Source organism: Sinocyclocheilus grahami, unplaced genomic scaffold (genome assembly GCF_001515645.1).
Source record: "Sinocyclocheilus grahami isolate Dianchi unplaced genomic scaffold, SAMN03320097.WGS_v1.1 scaffold1101.1, whole genome shotgun sequence".
NCBI lineage: Eukaryota > Metazoa > Chordata > Actinopteri > Cypriniformes > Cyprinidae > Sinocyclocheilus > Sinocyclocheilus grahami.
The window spans coordinates 291,876-309,952 of NW_015506280.1; the positions used below are offsets into that span (position 1 = coordinate 291,876).

Here is an 18,077-nt window from a genome sequence, read left to right on the forward strand (position 1 = left end):
AAAACTGAAGGGTTGTCATACTTCTATTGCATTAGACGTTCCACAATCTGTTATAAAAGAGGTGGATACTACACTGAACAAAATTATAAACGCAACACTTTTGTTTTTGCCCCCATTTTTCATGAGCTGAACTCAAAGATCTAAGACTTTTTCTATGTACACAAAAGGCCTATTTCTCTCAAATATTGTTCACAAATCTGTCTAAATCTGTATTAGTGAGCACTTCTCCTTTGCCGAGATAATCCATCCACCTCACAGGTGTGGCATATCAAGATGCTGATTAGACAGCATGATTATTGCACAGGTGTGCCTTAGGCTGGCCACAATAAAAGGCCACTCTAAAATGTGCAGTTTTACTGTATCGGGGGGTCCGAAAACCAGTCAGTATCTGGTGTGACCACCATTTGCCTCACGCAGTGCAACACATCTCCTTCGCATAGAGTTGATCAGGTTGTTGATTGTGGCCTGTGGAATGTTGGTCCACTCTTCTTCAATGGCTGTGCGAAGTTGCTGGATATACTGTAGGAACTGGAACAGGCTGTCGTATACGCTGATCCAGATCATCCCAAACATGCTCAATGGGTGACATGTCCGGTGAGTATGCTGGCCATGCTGCCAGACGCCATTGAATGTATTGTGGCCAGCCTAAGGCACACCTGTGCAATAATCATGCTGTCTAATCAGCATCTTGATATGCCACACCTGTGAGGTGGATGGATTATCTCGGCAAAGGAGAAGTGCTCACTAACACAGATTTAGACAGATTTGTGAACAATATTTGAGAGAAATAGGCCTTTTGTGTACATAGAAAAAGTCTTAGATCTTTGAGTTCAGCTCATGAAAAATGGGGGCAAAACAAAAGTGTTGCGTTTATAATTTTGTTCAGTATATTTTGTTCAATTTCATCTGGAAGAACAGACCACATTATTTAAACAGAACAGTTATTTGCAACCCAGTTGAAGATGGTGATCTAAATGTACTTGACTTTAATACTGCTAATTGTGTATTTAAGAACAGATGGATAAAGAACTACTTGAACTCTAAAAACAAGATTTGGAATATCATCCCTGAATACATTTTTGATAAGTTAGGAGGTTTTGATTTTTTTTTGAGGTGTACAAGGTTCCTATAAAGCTTTCTTCTTTTCATAAACAGGTTTTTTTTTTACTATGGATGCTCATTTTTAAGCATAATTTTTCTCCACACAACTCTGTGATTTGGAACAACAAATATATTAAGCTTAAAAATAAATCTTTATTTTACAGAAATTGGTACAACAATGGTATAATTTTGGTGAGGCAGTTATTTAAGAATAATGGACAGCTCTTTAATTACTGTGAGTTCCTGATTCATTATAAGATCCCTGTAACTAACTGCTAAGGAGTTTGCAGTAGTATTTGATGCCATTCCTAGTGGCCTTATTCAACTTTTATCAGGCAATGGACCCAGTAAATACTGCCTCACCAATAAAGTTAAAGAAATTACATATAAGGTTATTCATTTGATTTATCCAGTGAGACAAGTAGTCTCAAGATTCTTTAGAGACATGGCGACTACATGCGTCTGTTGTCATTCAGAAGAAGAATCCATAAAACATGTATTTTTTTGAATGTGTATTTACCCAGTCGTTTTGGATTGACATTGAATATAATATTCAAATTCACAAAATTAAAGATTCGACTATCTGGTAAAGATATATTTTTGTTATATAAAAATAAGATTTTGGAGCAAAATTTGATGATTAACTTAATAATTATATATGGAAAATACCATATTCACAAACAGAAATGGAATAATAATAAACCTAACATTATATGATTTAAAATTGAATTTAAGCATTATATTGAGGTCCTAAAAGATGCAAGAAATAAAAAAGCAAAACGGATGTATAGAATTTTTGAATCCTTTTCTTTTTGGAACTTTTTGTAAGTTTTTTCCCCTTCATAGTTTTTTTTTCTTTTTCTCTCACTTTTTTTTCTCTTTCTGTTGTTTCCTTTGATGCTATTATGAATGTAATAGATAATAGATGAATACATTGTGATCCTCTGTATATGTATGTTATTATTCTTGTTATGCAATAAAAAAAAGACACGATGGGTCTCAATCAGCTGCTTGGTGTTAATATAAATATGCTGTTTTCATAATTTTAATTCTAATTGAGTTGCTGTTACGTTTTAAGAATGACATTATGCAGAGGTAACTTATCCTTCAGATTATGGCCGAAGTAATATATGTTCAAATATATGTCAGATACCAGCCTTTCAATTTAACCTTTTTAAACTATCATGATTTTAATGGACAAATGTATAAAATAAGACGAAAAAAAGATTTGCGGCTTAACGAGAATTCGTCTTTTTGAGCCACAATGCGTCCCCTGCATGACTTAATGTCTTTATTACAACTACAGCATCATTCGCCACTGAACTGAAATCAGGTCGATTGTTTGTAAACTATGGCTGGCACTCATGCCATTTAGATATGATGCACATATTCCTCTTTTATTCTCTTATAAATAGGAGTAAATGATGGAATTTGAAATAACCTGCAGATTGTAAGATGTCTGACTAATATGAGGTTATATGAGACTTGTTACACTGCAAGTAACCAGCAGTCTGGTAATCATTTGACTCTGCAGGACAGAGTTCACTGTAACTGTATGATACGCTTTTATATAGTTGCCTAGCCCTAGAGCAAGGCTCGATGACAGATATTGTTGCCAGAACTGTAGTGTGATCACATGCCATTTGGCCTTGAATCAGTCACCAATGACACTTAGCAGGTTCCTAAAGCCCTGGATCAGTGTGACCTGAGTAAACAGATGGATGAGTCCGTTTTTACTGTCCTGTTCGTGTCCTTTGGAAATGTTCCTTTACTGTGCAATGAAATAAGAAGATAATTTAGACACCAGACAGGTACATGACACTGTTACATCCCTTATAAAAACACTGATGATCAGCAGTGTTTGAAATGGCTAAATGTCCTAAATTCGATTTCCCAGAATTCTGTAATTCACCTTCACTTCTTTAAATGGAGTACAACAAGACTTTTACAGAGCATCTAACTTGTTGCACTTGCCCATTTGTTGTTGTGTTGAGCTGAATTAAATTCCTTTGTTATATATATATATATATACAGTGGGGCAAAAAAGTATTTAGTCAGCCACCAATTGTGCAAGTTCTCCCACTTAAAAAGATGAGAGAGGCCTGTAATTTTCATCATAGGTATACCTCAACTATGAGAGACAAAATGAGAAAAAAAAATCCAGAAAATCACATTGTAGGATTTTTAAAGAATTAATTGATGCATCATTTGGAAATCATTTATAGCTACAATAACAGCTATCTAAAGCTATGTTTTGAAGTTCTGTCTGTCTCTCCATTCTACCCACAGCACATGGTCTGGGGTTCTGGACCAATCGTTCGGCAGTGCATGAAGCCGCAGCTCAGGGCAGAGCTGTGCAGCTCCAAAAACTAATTGAGAACGGAGCATCTGTCAACATTGTGGCCGTGGACTCAATTACACCCCTCCATGAGGCCTGTATTCAGGGCCAAACACAGTGTGTGAAGCTGCTTCTGGATGCTGGAGCTCATGTAAGACTGTTCTCCACACTGCAGGCATCATGAATCTGTCAGTGCATCGGTTGTTAATACTGCTGTCATTGTTAACAGGTTGATGCTCGTAACATTGACAGCAGCACTCTGTTGTGTGACGCCTGTGCTGCTGGTAGTCTGGAGTGTGTGAAGTTGCTGTTAGAACATGGAGCCATGGTGAATCCTCCGCTCTTCACCTTCTCACCCCTGCATGAGGCCTGCATGGGCGGTAAGTAACCTGATGCTTGATGTAACATGGAGTCGATTGTGCATGTTAATTAGGGCTGTCGATTGAAGAAATTATTATTATTATATTAATACATAATATTATATCTCAAATTTAATGTATAGTCATTTACAGTATGTATGTTTATTAGGGCTGTCAACTCATTAAAACGAAATAGATATTTGTATTATTATTATTATTATTACTATTATATCTCAAATTTAACCTAGGCTCATTTATGTACGTTTATTAGGCCTGTCAATTAATAAAAAAAATATTATTATAACTATTTAGTTTTATATTTATTTTCTTATTATATTCATATGTAATATTAGATCTAAAATTAGGGCTATATTATTAGGGTATGTTTATTAGGGCTGTCAATTGATTAAAATAAATAATTATATAATATAATATATTAATATATAATAATTATTATACAAAATATATTATTGTTTATACAGTTTTATAAATCATTTATGTATGTTTATTACGGCTGTCAACTGATTGAAAGAAGTAATAATCATAATTTGTAATAATAAATAGTTATATCTCAAATTTAACCTAGTTCTTTATGTATGTTTATTAGCGCCACCAATTGATTACAGAACTGATTATTATTATTATTATTAATTAAGTAGTAGTAGTATTAACATTATATTATTCTAGTAATACATGATTATATATTATAAAAAAATACACATATTCATTATGATTATTTTAATCATGCACTGATTAAAGGGATAGTTCACCCAAAAATGAAAATTTGATGTTTATCTGCTTACCCCCAGGGCATCCAAGATGTAGGTGACTTTGTTTCTTCAGTAGAACACAAACGGAGATTTTTAACTCAAACCGTGGCAGTCTGTCAGTCATATAATGGAAGTGAATGAGAATCACGGCTTTGAGAGTCAATAAAACATACACAAACAAAACCAAATTAAACCCTGTGGCTCGTGACGATACATTGATGTGTAAAGACACAAAACGATCGGTCTGTGCAAGAAACTGAACAGTATTTATATAGTTTTTAATTTAATTTATAACGCAGGTCAGTTTCTGCATTTACATTTCTTTGTGTTTTATTTTTATTTGCAATTTGGTTAATGCACTAACTAACATGATTTAACAATGAGCAATATATTTGTTATTGTTCATGTTAGTTCACAGTGCATTAACTAATGGTAACAGATACAATATTGGATTCTAAAAATGTGTAATGAAAAAGATTAATAAATGCTGCAGTATTGTTCAATGTTAGTTCATGCTAACTAATGTAGTCAACTAATGTTAACAAAATAGTGTTACTGCGAATCTCACAATTTTAAAATGAACATAAATTTCTTGTTGTTTCATTGTATCAGATATTAAAAAACAAACTTATGTGCGCACCTTTCTTATGATGTCTGTGTATTCTTTGATTTATTTAGTTTCATTCTATTCTTGTTTTTAGGTGCAAATGTAAATGCTGCTAAACTTCACGAGACTGCACTGTATCATGCTGCCAAAGTGAAAAATCTGGAACTAACTGAGCTTTTGGTTGAATTTGGGGGAAATGTTTTCGCCAGAGACAACCTCAGAAAAAAGTCCATTCAGTACACCAGGCCCGGCTCAGCGGCTGCACTCTGCCTAGAGTTTTATGAATGTAAGTTGAAGTGCTTAGTTTATAAATTTTGGATTTGGTATAATGATAGATGATGTTTTTCAAGGGGTCATATCTTGAGATTAGTGGTCGACCGATATTGGTTTTTTTGACAGCCGATGCCGATATCTTTGAAAGCAGGGTGGCCGATGGCCGATATAATTTTATTTATTTTAATTAATGTTTAAGAAATTTGAAATAATTTGAAAATGGATTAAAAAGTAAATGTGTTAAATAAACATACTTATACTTTAGATGACAAAGTATTTTTCACAAATAAATAAATATTTAATACAAATATAATAAAAAAGGAAGTAAACACTGTAACCAACAGGGCAATCAGTATTCTGGGAAGTTTGTGTGCATTGGGAATCATATTTTTTCAAATAAAGCCAAGGTAACACTCATTTTACATACAGAACACAGTGGAAAAGACATGAATATGGCAGTGGGCAAATGCATAAAGCGCAGCATAATTTGAAATCACGAGTTTAAAGTTTGTCAATCGCGCATCTCCAGTGAATATTCTAATTAATATTCATGAGCCTCTCTTCTGATTGGCCTGTTGTTTTCTGAGTGACGCACGGCCAGGTCAACCACAGGTAACTAGGGTCAGCGACGTCACAGCGCTAGCTGGAGGCAGCAAAACAAAGGGGAAACTGGAGGCGGCCCATTCAAACCAGCGCAGGTTCGGCTACATAAGGAGCTTAAAATATCATCTTGTTGTGATGTTGGGTGCCAGAATCGACTTAATACAGCCTCAAATTAGAAATTTGATCGCATATCTGCTGCCACTGCCAGACAAAAAAAACAACGACAGCTGTGGTTAAACGCGATGAAACGAGTAGACTGGACAGAAATGATCGTCAAAAATGCTCACGTTTGCAGCACACTTCTTATCAGAAAAGGTTCAATAAAGTATTGTCTTTTGTTGTTATGGGCGCGTCTACAGATTTCTTGCCATATGTCTATGTTTCTTGCATCTCACGACTATGTCGTGTATGAAATAATGTCTGTGTGCATGTGTGTAAAACAACAAACTGATGATTTATATATAATCATTTGTAATTGTATATACATTGTTGTGATTAATTGTGGCTGGAACAATAATGTAGCTGTAAAAATAGTTGCCTGCTGAAATTGAAATGTATATACATCTTCATCATGACTAAACTTACACGGTGAGTTTGTCTACTATACAGTTAGATGATACAGTTAGACAATCCTGTCAGATCGTCCATCCTTTGAGTATAACGTGTAACGTTACAGGTCGGCCGATCTGGTTTAGTGGTTTAGTGGAACCTTTTCGACATGTTTCCCTGTTGTAGTTGCTCAGCAAGGTCGATCTGGTTTCGTGGTTAAAGTTAACCTTTTCAACATGTTTCCGTGTTGTTGTTGCTCAGCAAAAGCATGTTGTCTGGGGGTTTGGCAAGAGGAGAGTGGGACGGTGGGCGGTGCTCGGGGTGGTGACTGAAGGCTGTGATTGTGTAGTTCTGACGGCAACTTTTTACGAAAAATCACAACTACTTTATGCAGGCCGTGTGCATTTTACTGTGGACTGACTGTTTTGAAACTTATATGGTAGTTAAATAGCCCCTAGACCTCAGTAATCATGAAAAAAGCCAGGAAATTTCAGTTTTGACAATATGGGACCTTTAATTTGTTTTTGTTTGTTTCTTTTTTTAACATGGCCGTATTGCAACCACAACGACATGACTTTTATTTTGACGTGATTTGTGGAATTCTGAAGCCGGAAGTCGCTGTGAGTCGTGAAGTTCTGAGGGAAGCTGTTTGGTCAACTCTTATTCAAAACTTTGGGCAGACTTATTTAACTGCTGTTTTTACAAGCTGAATCTGTAGTGTCCTGACGAATTCTGTTCGTACGGGTTACGTGGCTTCCAGACGAGTGTGAAGTGGCGTTTAAAGTGCTCCTCATGGCATTATTTTGGGCGAGAGAGCAGTAATAAGCAGAGCCCTGTTGATCAGATCAGCCAGAGGTCGCAGAACTGCAGTGTAAGCGGTGAGTTTCCTTCTCCACGCCTTACAGACGCTCTCTATCGCGTTTATACCCGTCCTCGGCTGTTTACATTCATTTTCATGTGTTCTGGCAGTCTGGCACTGGATATTTTTAAAGGCTTCCTTTGTACGACATAAAGGCTGTGACTCAAATCCTAGTGAGCTGTCTACATAGACAGCATTATGGCACATGTGGGATACATGTAGTTTAGGTTTCTTTTATGTATAGATCTGATTTCTCGTGATATTTTGTCTGATTAATATTATGTTAAATGTATACTTAAATGATCTTTTAAGTTTTCTGTGCCAGGTATTTACTGTTGATTAGCCTAGTGTGTTTCTTTAGGGGGTTTGTCCTAATTTGATGGCTTATTCCACCACAAACATGATATCAATGCATGATAATCAATGAACGCATACAAGCCACAAACAAGGTAATGGGATGTTATGAGATGTTCAAAGTGCATATTTTCCTAGATCACAACTACAGTCGTGTGTAAGGTTGTCATTTACTAACCCTATGGTTGTTTAAAGTGTGTGACTTTTTCTGTACAATACGAAAAAATGTAAGCAGCCACTGACTTTTATTGCATACAGTGCAGTAAAACATCAGTCTAAATTACAGAATAAGGGAAACTGCTCCTTTCAGAAAGAAAAACTCAGGATTGATATTTGTCCTCAATAACGTATCTTGTCATTTAACTATATATAGTGTGTTGACAACCTGTTATTATTTAGCATATGTAGTTAAAGTTTTCCAGTTAAAGTCAATGTGATTTTCTGTTCATTATGGAAGCCTGTTTCCACCATAGGATAAAAATTAAAAAAGGTAAATGCATCTTTTTATCTCACAGTTCTGGCTTTCTTCTCACAATTCTGACTTTTTCTCTCTAAATCCTGAGTTGATATCTCCCAATTCTGTTTTTTTTTCTGCCGTGGGATTAAAAATAAAGCTAATTGTGACTTTCTTACATATCTAAATATCTTACATTTCTGACTTTTACAAATAAAGTATTTGTGACCCTGGAGCACAAAAGCAGTTTTAAGTCGCTGGGTATATTTGTAGCAATAGCCAAAAATACATTGTATGGGTCAAAATTATAGATTTTTCTTTAATGCCAAAAATCATTAGGATATTAAGTAAAGATCATGTTCCATGAAGATATTTAGTAAATTTCCTACCGTAAATATATCAAAACTTCAGCTTTGATTAGTAATATGCATTGCTAAGGACTTCATTTGGACAACTTTAAAGGCGATTTTTTTTTCAATATATATATATTTTTTTCCCCCAGATTTTCAAATAGTTGTATCTCGGCCAAATATGGTCCTATCCTAACAAACCAAAGCTTATTTATTCAGCTTTCAGATGATCTATAAATCTCAATTTCGAAAAATTGAGACTTAAGAAGGTTTTGTGATCCAGGGTAACATTTATATTAAGTTAATATCTCACAATTCTGACTTTTTCTTGAAATTCTGCCTCTAAATCTTGCAGTTCTGACTTTTTTCTCAGAAATGTGAGAAAAAAACTCAGTTGAACTGAGAGAAAGTCACAATTACCTTTTTATTTGTATTTATTTTTTTTATCTCGTGGCAGAGACAAGCTTCTATAGTTCACAGCCAATTTTACTTCTATAATGTGTGTGATACTTTTATATCCAGGCTGCATGTGAGTTTGCTGAAACAAAAGCTATTTGGCTGTTGGTTAACATTATTCAACTGGCTGCACAGTGACGTCAGTGGAAAGGGAAAGTTGTTCAAGAGGAAGAGCATGCAATTTAATTTTGATGACACATGATTTTTTTCCTTTAGATCAACATGCTCAGATGCATAGCTTACAATTTTTTTGAAACATGCATGTATAATAAGATCTTAATTATGTTGAATTGATAATGGTAAAAAGGATGTTTTGAGCTAAAATCAGTCTCAGGTTTAGGTAAAAACAGCTCCGGGGTCAGTGACCTCTGCTTCTCTCTCAGGTTAATGTCTTTTCCTGGCTGTACTCTGAGAATGACTTTGACATTTAGCCGTTCTATAAATAGATTGCATAGGTAATGTTTGCAGAGGGGGTGCTTTCCTCCAGAAACTTTTATTACTATTGTGATGTCATTGGTCACATGACAATGGAGAGACTGCTGAATAACCTCCAGTATGAGTCATAAGAATGAGAAGGTACATAAGACAACATTATATTATTCATGGTGCAATATGCTGTTAATTCATTGTCTGTAAACTCTCAGTGCCACAATCATCCAGATAACTGCTAGAAGGGACACATCTGCGGTTACAGGGTATGCGCACATCAATATAGCATAATTCTTGTCACGCTGAACAACAAAAATTACTGTATTTGCATTATTGTAAGGGGTATTGGGGTAGGTGTAGATGTTAATAAAACACAATCTAATAGGTAGAAAATGTAATTAATTGTTAACTTCTGGCTATAGTTGTATCCCTTCTAGCCACAATCAGACAACTGCTGAAGCTAGCATGCATGGGTGGTGTTGTCAAGTCATCAAGTGGAGTTTTTACTATATTTTTGATCAAATTTGCATTCTTGGTGATTAGATATGTTTCCATCCACCTATTTTTATGCGCATTTTTTTGGATTATGCGCATAAATTCCACCGTGCGGCATTCAAAAAGTCATGTGACTTTGAGCTATGAGACGGTATAACTTGACAAACCAGCAGACCGATCTCGTTCACAGCATATATGTTGTTTTGGTCGTTCTGAAATGCCTGAGGAAAGTCTGTCATCAAAGTATTTCTGTATAATTACTGTCTTACGTGACTGCGTTCCCAAACAGCAGGCATCCACCTCTAAAAGCAATGACCGCATTTATTGTTACGTCTGCTCTCTCTGAAGCCTCGTGCACACCGGGACGATTATCGCACGTGCTTATCGCCGACGTTTTTCGACGCGTCTTTTGTGTGCATACCCAAGCGATTTTCGCTGGCGATGAGCCGAGTGAACATGCAAATTCCCTCCCTGACATTAGATGGCGCTTAATGAAAAACAGAAATACCCCGGTACACATCAAATCCTATTTGATCTGCAATTCCTCTCCATAACAACTCCCTCTTATCGAGATTTTTGTAGTCGCTGTCACGTTTGTCATAAAGCCCTTTGTGTTCAGACACCAATGAGACCAGCAGCTTGCCTCGATGCATCTTCTTCGTCTACTTACCAGTGTTGCCAACTGCTTTCAATTGAAAGTAGCTAAAACTGGTAGCTAAATGTCACTAGATGACATCACAATGGCAAATTCACTGATCTATATAAAGTTGAACGTAGATCAGTGGGCAAGATGAGAACTTAGATAAGGTTTGTCCAAGTAGTTGCTATATTTGTCCCTAAACTTTTGAAAAAAGTCTCAAAAGGGGCGGGGAAGTCGCTAAATCTAGCTACAAAGTAGCTAAATTGGCAACACTGCTACTTACTTCCTCTTCGGCATTAGGTATCAATGTGTGCTCGGCAAGACCGTTTTGTGCTTGAGCGCCACCAAGTCGTGTTTCACTGTAACTTCAGCAGCTCAAGGCACGTGAACAAAAGCGCCAATCTCATTGGTCGGGCAGTTTTTAACGTGGCGTGTCAAACCAAAAAAACGAGCCCGAGGCGTTTTTAAAAAAAATTACGCTTTTACGCCTGCGTTTTGCGCGTCGGTGTGCACACTCACATTGGCGCCCTTTGTTTAGTCACGAGGAGTTAAACGTCGGCGATAATTGCGCGCGATATTCGTCCCAGTGTGAACAAGCCTTGAAGCGCAAGTAATTTATTGCATATGAAAATTATTATATTCAGTGGCTTCTCCTAGTTTTCTTAGAGATATTTAGTGCCAGTTTATCAGGAAGTGACGATTTTGTTCTCTTTGACTCGTTGGATGGAAATGGTGCTTTATTCGCAAATGTTTTATGCGATATTCCAGTTTTGTGCATAAGCTAAATTTGCGTCTTTGGATGGAAACATAGCTAGTGTTAGAGACTTCTTTCAAAAACCAACCCCAAGCTTTTGAACAGAAGTGTTTTTTATTACTCTGATTATCTCTCTCTCTCTATCTCTAGATTTAAGCAAAAATTATTACATTGCCAGCGCAGTAATAAACCAGTTTACAAACACAGAAAATGTGTTATTAGTGATATTTACACAGATGTTTTGAAGTATTTATTTGAATGTCAATCTGTTTATGAGTTCTAAAGTGTTATTAATATAATTCTCTCTGTCTCCATCACAGGTGGTCTCTTAGGACTGTAAAATGACCGAGTATAAGTTGGTTGTTGTGGGAGCAGGTGGTGTTGGGAAGAGTGCTTTAACCATCCAGCTCATTCAGAATCACTTTGTGGATGAATATGACCCTACTATTGAGGTACTTAACCCTTTAACTGTCACTCACATTTTTGAACATAGACGTGAAAGTGCACAATCCAAACTTCAATTTTTATAATTCATGAACGAAAACATTTTGTAACATGATATTGATGTACCATTTTCATGGTAATGCAATGTTTGATTTTAAAATGGGTTTCAAAGGATGAATTTTGAGATTTAAAGTTTTCAATTGATTTATAATGTCTGATGATTTCTAAAGTGTGATAGAGAAAAAGGCAACGAAGAAGACTCTTTTTGACAAAGGTCAGAACATTTTTGAGGTGCACTCTTGTCATAAATTAATCTATTACTTTTCCTACATAGATATTTTACCAATGTTTTTGTAAAAAAAGATTTAGGAGTCTTAGACCTTTCCAACGATATATAGTTTGTCATGATTAGATTAGGATTTAATTGTAATTAGGGCTGGGTATCAATTCAAATATCCAGATTCGATTCGATTTCGATTCGCAAGCTCTTGATTCGATTCTCGATTTTTTTTTTTTACATTCAGTGAATATAGTTTTAATACAAATGCTATTGATATTTCTAAAAACTTAACAGTAAACATCAGTTTACAAATAGTGAATTAATAAAAAGAAATTAAGAACCACATGCCTGTATTTTAAACCTATTCTTTTTTTTTTTTGTATAGGGTTTTTTTTAAACAATAGTAGGGCCCTATAAAATGTTCTTAATTTTTTTGGTAATCAGATGAAAGCATAAAAAATTAATTAAATTTTTAATGAAAATTAAACCCTTTTATTTTTTTGGCAAACAAAGTGCTGCACAACGGAGGTTTACTGTTAAAATAAAAAATAAAACAGATGTTATTATTCCTTTAAAAATAAAGATTTATTAATATTTATTAGCAGTAGTAGCATTGAGTCTTCAGACTGCTAAATAGTAATATATTCTGACAGTTTAACATTAAACTAAACGTTTATTTTGACGGGTTGCCGTGAAATGAAACGTTCTCATTTTCTCGTAGTTTTCTCAAATGAAACGGTAAAATGCTAATGAAGTGACTCTCAGAGCAGCTGGAGATGACATTCGTGTTCATATCATCATATAGTGTGACGGCAAAGCTGAAAACACCGCGAGCGTCATCCGCGCTTTAGTATGTGTGTAGTAAACAAAGTGCGCCGCGCCATCCGCCATTCATTCATTGCGGAAATCATGCGTGATATCAAATGCTTCCGCAGATTTATAGTATTACTAAAGCATTTCACCTGAGCATTGCGAATTGCGCGAATGGCCATGATAAGTGCTCAATGAATGACAGGCTTTCTGTTGTAACATTGCGCAAGGTAAATAAGGGTGATAAACTAATGATAAGATTCATGTTAATCAGATCTTGTTTTAAATGTGCTGAAATAAATCCCGGAAAAGATCAATTCGCGGCTTTTGAGAATCGATATCGAATCGATGTCATTTAAAAAAACGATTAATCGAAAAATCGATTTTTTTGCCCAGCCCTAATTGTAATATAGTGAAGTAAACTTAGGCGTCCCACAGAGGGGACGGGTGACAGTTAAAGGGTTAATGACCTTCTGACCTCATCTTTCTTTAAGTTAGAACTTGACTTGCACTACCATTCAAAATTTTGGGATCAGTAAGATTAAAATATTTTTAAAATAAGTCTCCTATGTTCAGCAATGCTGCATTTATTTGATGAAAAACAGTAAACTATAATATTGCAAAATATTATTTCACTTTAAAATGGTTTCAAAAGTTTTTAAAAAATGTGATTTACTCAATTTCAGCATCATTACTCCAGTCTTCAGTGTCACATGATCCTTCAGAAATCATTCTAATATGCTGATTTGCTGCTCAAGAAACATATTTCATGTTTTCATAATAAGTTACAATTACATATGTCTACTTTAATTCGTTTTTTTTTTTTACATTTAAATTTTTCATTAAAAAACGTAAGTTAAAGGGTTAATGACCTTCTGACCTCATCTTTCTTTAAGTTAGAACTTGACTTGCACTACCATTCAAAATTTTGGGATCAGTAAGATTAAAATATTTTTAAAATAAGTCTCCTATGTTCAGCAATGCTGCATTTATTTGATGAAAAACAGTAAAAACTATAATATTGCAAAATATTATTTCACTTTAAAATGGTTTCAAAAGTTTTTTAAAAATGTGATTTACTCAATTTCAGCATCATTACTCCAGTCTTCAGTGTCACATGATCCTTCAGAAATCATTCTAATATGCTGATTTGCTGCTCAAGAAACATATTTCATGTTTTCATAATAAGTTACAATTACATATGTCTACTTTAATTCGTTTTTTTTTTTACATTTAAATTTTTCATTAAAAAACGTAACTTAAACATTGAAGAAAAGTAAAAAATTATAATAAATTTATATGGTGCATATATTTAGCAAAATGCCCCTCTCTACAGTTTAATTTTCTAGCTGACTAATGAGTTTATGGTCACCAATGTTTTTTCTGAGGTAAATGTTACGTTACGTGACATTGTTTACAAGCCGTTATATTGACGTCTTTGCGCGGCTGAAACACTTATTGAGCGATTACATGAGACAGGATATGGATTGTAAAGTTGTACTATTTCTTTTAACTTACCTTCGGATGTTTAGTCATGTTAATTTGGAGGAGATCAGTTCACGTGCGCCTCGCGCTGCCGCGTCTGTTGATCGAGGCACAGCGATCTGTCACTTCACATCAAACAGCGCCAAAACGGCGTTTATTGTTTGAATACTGCAATACAATGGAAAAATTTGAAGTCTGAGACTTTGTTTCATATTAAAAGTACCAAAGCACAATGCTTATTGTGATTGGGTGGGAGGTGCCCTTCAATGTTCCGTCCATTAACTGAAAACAGGACTAATCCATTCTTGGGATTTAAGAATCGATATAGATTCGTAAAGATTAATATCGAGATTTTTTACCCAGCCCTACTGATCATGTCCGTGTCTTCAGGACTCTTACAGGAAGCAGGTGGTGATTGACGGTGAGACGTGTCTGCTGGATATCCTGGACACTGCAGGTCAGGAAGAGTACAGCGCAATGAGGGACCAGTACATGAGGACAGGAGAGGGTTTCCTCTGTGTCTTTGCCATAAACAACAGCAAATCCTTCGCCGATGTGCATTTGTACAGGTCCGTAAGCCAAAGAAAGGGGTTTCAGTTTTTTTAGAATCCTCTGGATTTGAAGCAGTGGTAATACGAGTGGAGAATGTTTAAGACGTGTCAACAATGTCATAAATTCTATTATAAATATGAAGGAGTATTTCTAATGTTTTCCAAAGTCTATAATATGGTAATGTGCTTTTTTAGAGAACAGATCAAGCGCGTGAAGGACTCCGATGATGTTCCCATGGTCCTAGTGGGGAACAAGTGTGATTTGGCCAGAACGGTGGACACCAAGCAAGCTCAGGAACTTGCCAGAAGCTACGGCATAGAGTTTGTAGAAACTTCTGCCAAGACCAGACAGGTGGGCAAAGACTGATCATCAAATCTCTACTTAAACTTTCTCTGCTTTTCATAAAAGCAATCGTTTGTGTATTAGCATAGTTCACTTCTTTGTCAGATGACTGCTTTTACCGTAATACTGAAGCTAAACCTAAATCTTCAGACATAGCATATGTTATGCTAATGAAACATCCTTTGTCTCTTTTCTTTGTTTTTCAGGGAGTTGAGGATGCTTTTTACACCCTTGTCCGTGAGATCCGACATTATCGCATGAAAAAGCTCAACAGTAGAGAAGACCGGAAGCAGGGCTGTCTGGGTGTGTCCTGTGAAGTCATGTGACTGCACTGCGTCCCCCTTTGTTGTAGTTTTTTAGTTTTTTTAGCATTTTGTTGACCAGGCAGCTGGAAGCCTCATGACCGTGTGTGTGTGCGCAGAGTTTGCCCTCTGCTGGCTGAAAGGGATTCATGCACAACTGGTCATCTTTCCCGTTGGCCTGCTGTAATAGATAAATGAGGCCATTGGACATTTACGTGTCTTAACCTAGGCTCATTTGTCTCATTTAGTACTTGGGTTTTGCCTCTTCCTTGAGAAGAAAAACCTAAACGGGCATTGAGTTCTTCTTTCTTGACTTCTGACCTGTTATGAACACAACAACACATTCAACCACAAAGTTTAAAGAATGATTAGGAAATTATATTTTGAAGCTTTTTTCACATTTTCATGGACATTTATCACTTTCCCCCCTCAAATTCTCATCATAATGCATCCAAATTTTTACATGCAATTACTATTATTCTCATTGGTGATTCCCATTGTTGTGATGCAATACATTTTACTGTAATATGATGTTTTCTTTTAATAGGCCTAAAGGCAGTCTAACACCTACTAGTACAATGCATAAATACTTTAGTATTTTTTTCATTACAGTAATGAGAATTAGGGGGGAGATGTACTTAATTGTCAATAAATATGACAAAAAGGTCACAATGCAAAAACTCGTAATAGTCCTAAAAATAGTATTAATATTGTTTACCCAAAATATAAGTTCGCATTTGTTATTTAGATTTTTAGGGTGAAACCTGGACCCTTTCTTAGCAGTTTTTATTTTTTTTAGATTCACCCAAGAATTTTTTCATTACAAGAAGTACATATTTCAGGGAAGAGAAGGAAATTTTTTTTTTTTTTTTTGTGGTATTTAAATTGGGATTATTGTAATATAAGACTATCACCATTTATCTTAATATAAAAGCTGTCATCTTCAGTTTCTCTTTTAAAATCTCAGACCTGATGTTGTAAAGGCCTCAGAAGAGAGAACGTGAAATGCCCATTAATCTTAAACCGCAGATTCAATGCTCAGGAATACTGTGAACGCAGAAGTTCTTCAGAAATGCGTGGGATTGTTTCTGTTTATTTCTTTCCCTTTTGCCTCTTTTCTTTTTTTCTTTTTTGTTGTAGCCAAAGAGTTTTAAAATACTTTAGTATTTTTTTCATTACAGTAATGAGAATTAGGGGGGAGATGTACTTAATTGTCAATAAATATGACAAAAAGGTCACAATGCAAAAACTCGTAATAGTCCTAAAAATAGTATTAATATTGTTTACCCAAAATATAAGTTCGCATTTGTTATTTAGATTTTTAGGGTGAAACCTGGACCCTTTCTTAGCAGTTTTTATTTTTTTAGATTCACCCAAGAATTTTTTCATTACAAGTACATATTTCAGGGAAGAGAAGGAAATTTTTTTTTGTGGTATTTAAATTGGGATTATTGTAATATAAGACTATCACCATTTATCTTAATATAAAAGCTGTCATCTTCAGTTTCTCTTTTAAAATCTCAGACCTGATGTTGTAAAGGCCTCAGAAGAGAGAACGTGAAATGCCCATTAATCTTAAACCGCAGATTCAATGCTCAGGAATACTGTGAACGCAGAAGTTCTTCAGAAATGCGTGGGATTGTTTCTGTTTATTTCTTTCCCTTTTGCCTCTTTTCTTTTTTTCTTTTTTGTTGTAGCCAAAGAGTTTTAGCTTTTATGTTTACTGTTTGTCTCATATACTGTAGTTCCGTTTACTCTACAGTTTCTTTTATCCTCTTTGCTCTCAGATGTTAATTGTATATTTTGACATATATAATACATAATGATTAGAATGATTTTAGATACAGAAAAGTCAATCGGATGGGATGTGTTGGATCTTACTTAAAGGGCCTTTTGAATCATGGTGCTGCTGGTGTACATGCCAAATCTGTGTGCCACCTTCTGCGTCCTATAGAGCATGACATCTTTTAGCTCATGTTAAATAATGTCTTAAATCTTCCAATCAAAGCTGTAAAAATGGATTTATTTGGGATTGTAACAGACCATAGTGAACTTTGTTGCAATGTTTATTTTCATGCCTGAAGTCTCCTCTTGAAAGCCAGTGAAGGTTTATCAAGAAGTTAAAACGATTATTCGTGTTGACTATCATGTTATTTATATCTGAACCTGTGCCTGATTTCATTAACAGAGAAATCTGAAACATGTTCGCATTAATCATACTGTGTTTGTGTTTGGCCTTCTATCTTCGCTTTAACGGAGGCAGGGTGTTTTCTAGAAAATACAAACTAAGTTTGCCAATACATTAACAATCCTTTCTTTTTCAGCTATATGAAAACTTGATTTATGATGTATTTTGCAGTTTTAGCACAATTTGTTAGTATCACAGACCTTCTTTAATCAGAAAATTGTGAAAATGAACATTTCATGTCTTTTTTTTGGGGGGGGGGGGGGGGGGTGTAGTGGGGAACATT

General features: G+C 35.3%; 1 protein-coding gene and 1 pseudogene across 1 annotated transcript; both read left to right on the top strand.

The window, feature by feature from the left end:
• Positions 1-587: 587 nt before the first annotated feature.
• Positions 588-11,731, top strand: LOC107566807 (ankyrin repeat and SOCS box protein 13-like; annotated as a pseudogene).
• LOC107566814 (GTPase NRas) lies at positions 7,221-16,743 on the top strand. The gene is made up of 5 exons (XM_016252361.1): positions 7,221-7,478; positions 11,712-11,843; positions 14,801-14,979; positions 15,157-15,313; positions 15,511-16,743. The coding sequence occupies exons 2-5, from the start codon at positions 11,733-11,735 to the stop codon at positions 15,628-15,630; spliced, it is 567 nt and encodes a 188-aa protein (XP_016107847.1). The 5' UTR covers positions 7,221-7,478; positions 11,712-11,732; the 3' UTR covers positions 15,631-16,743.
• Positions 16,744-18,077: the final 1,334 nt, after the last annotated feature.

What these genes read in the sequence shown, in the direction of transcription:
- LOC107566814 (XM_016252361.1), top strand. Translation starts at nt 11,733, where the DNA reads ATGACCGAGTATAAGTTGGTTGTTGTGGGAGCAGGTGGTGTTGGGAAG. An exon ending in AATATGACCCTACTATTGAG is followed by an intron (nt 11,844 to 14,800) that starts GTACTTAACCCT and finishes CCGTGTCTTCAG; the next exon opens with GACTCTTACAGGAAGCAGGT. An exon ending in GCCGATGTGCATTTGTACAG is followed by an intron (nt 14,980 to 15,156) that starts GTCCGTAAGCCA and finishes GTGCTTTTTTAG; the next exon opens with AGAACAGATCAAGCGCGTGA.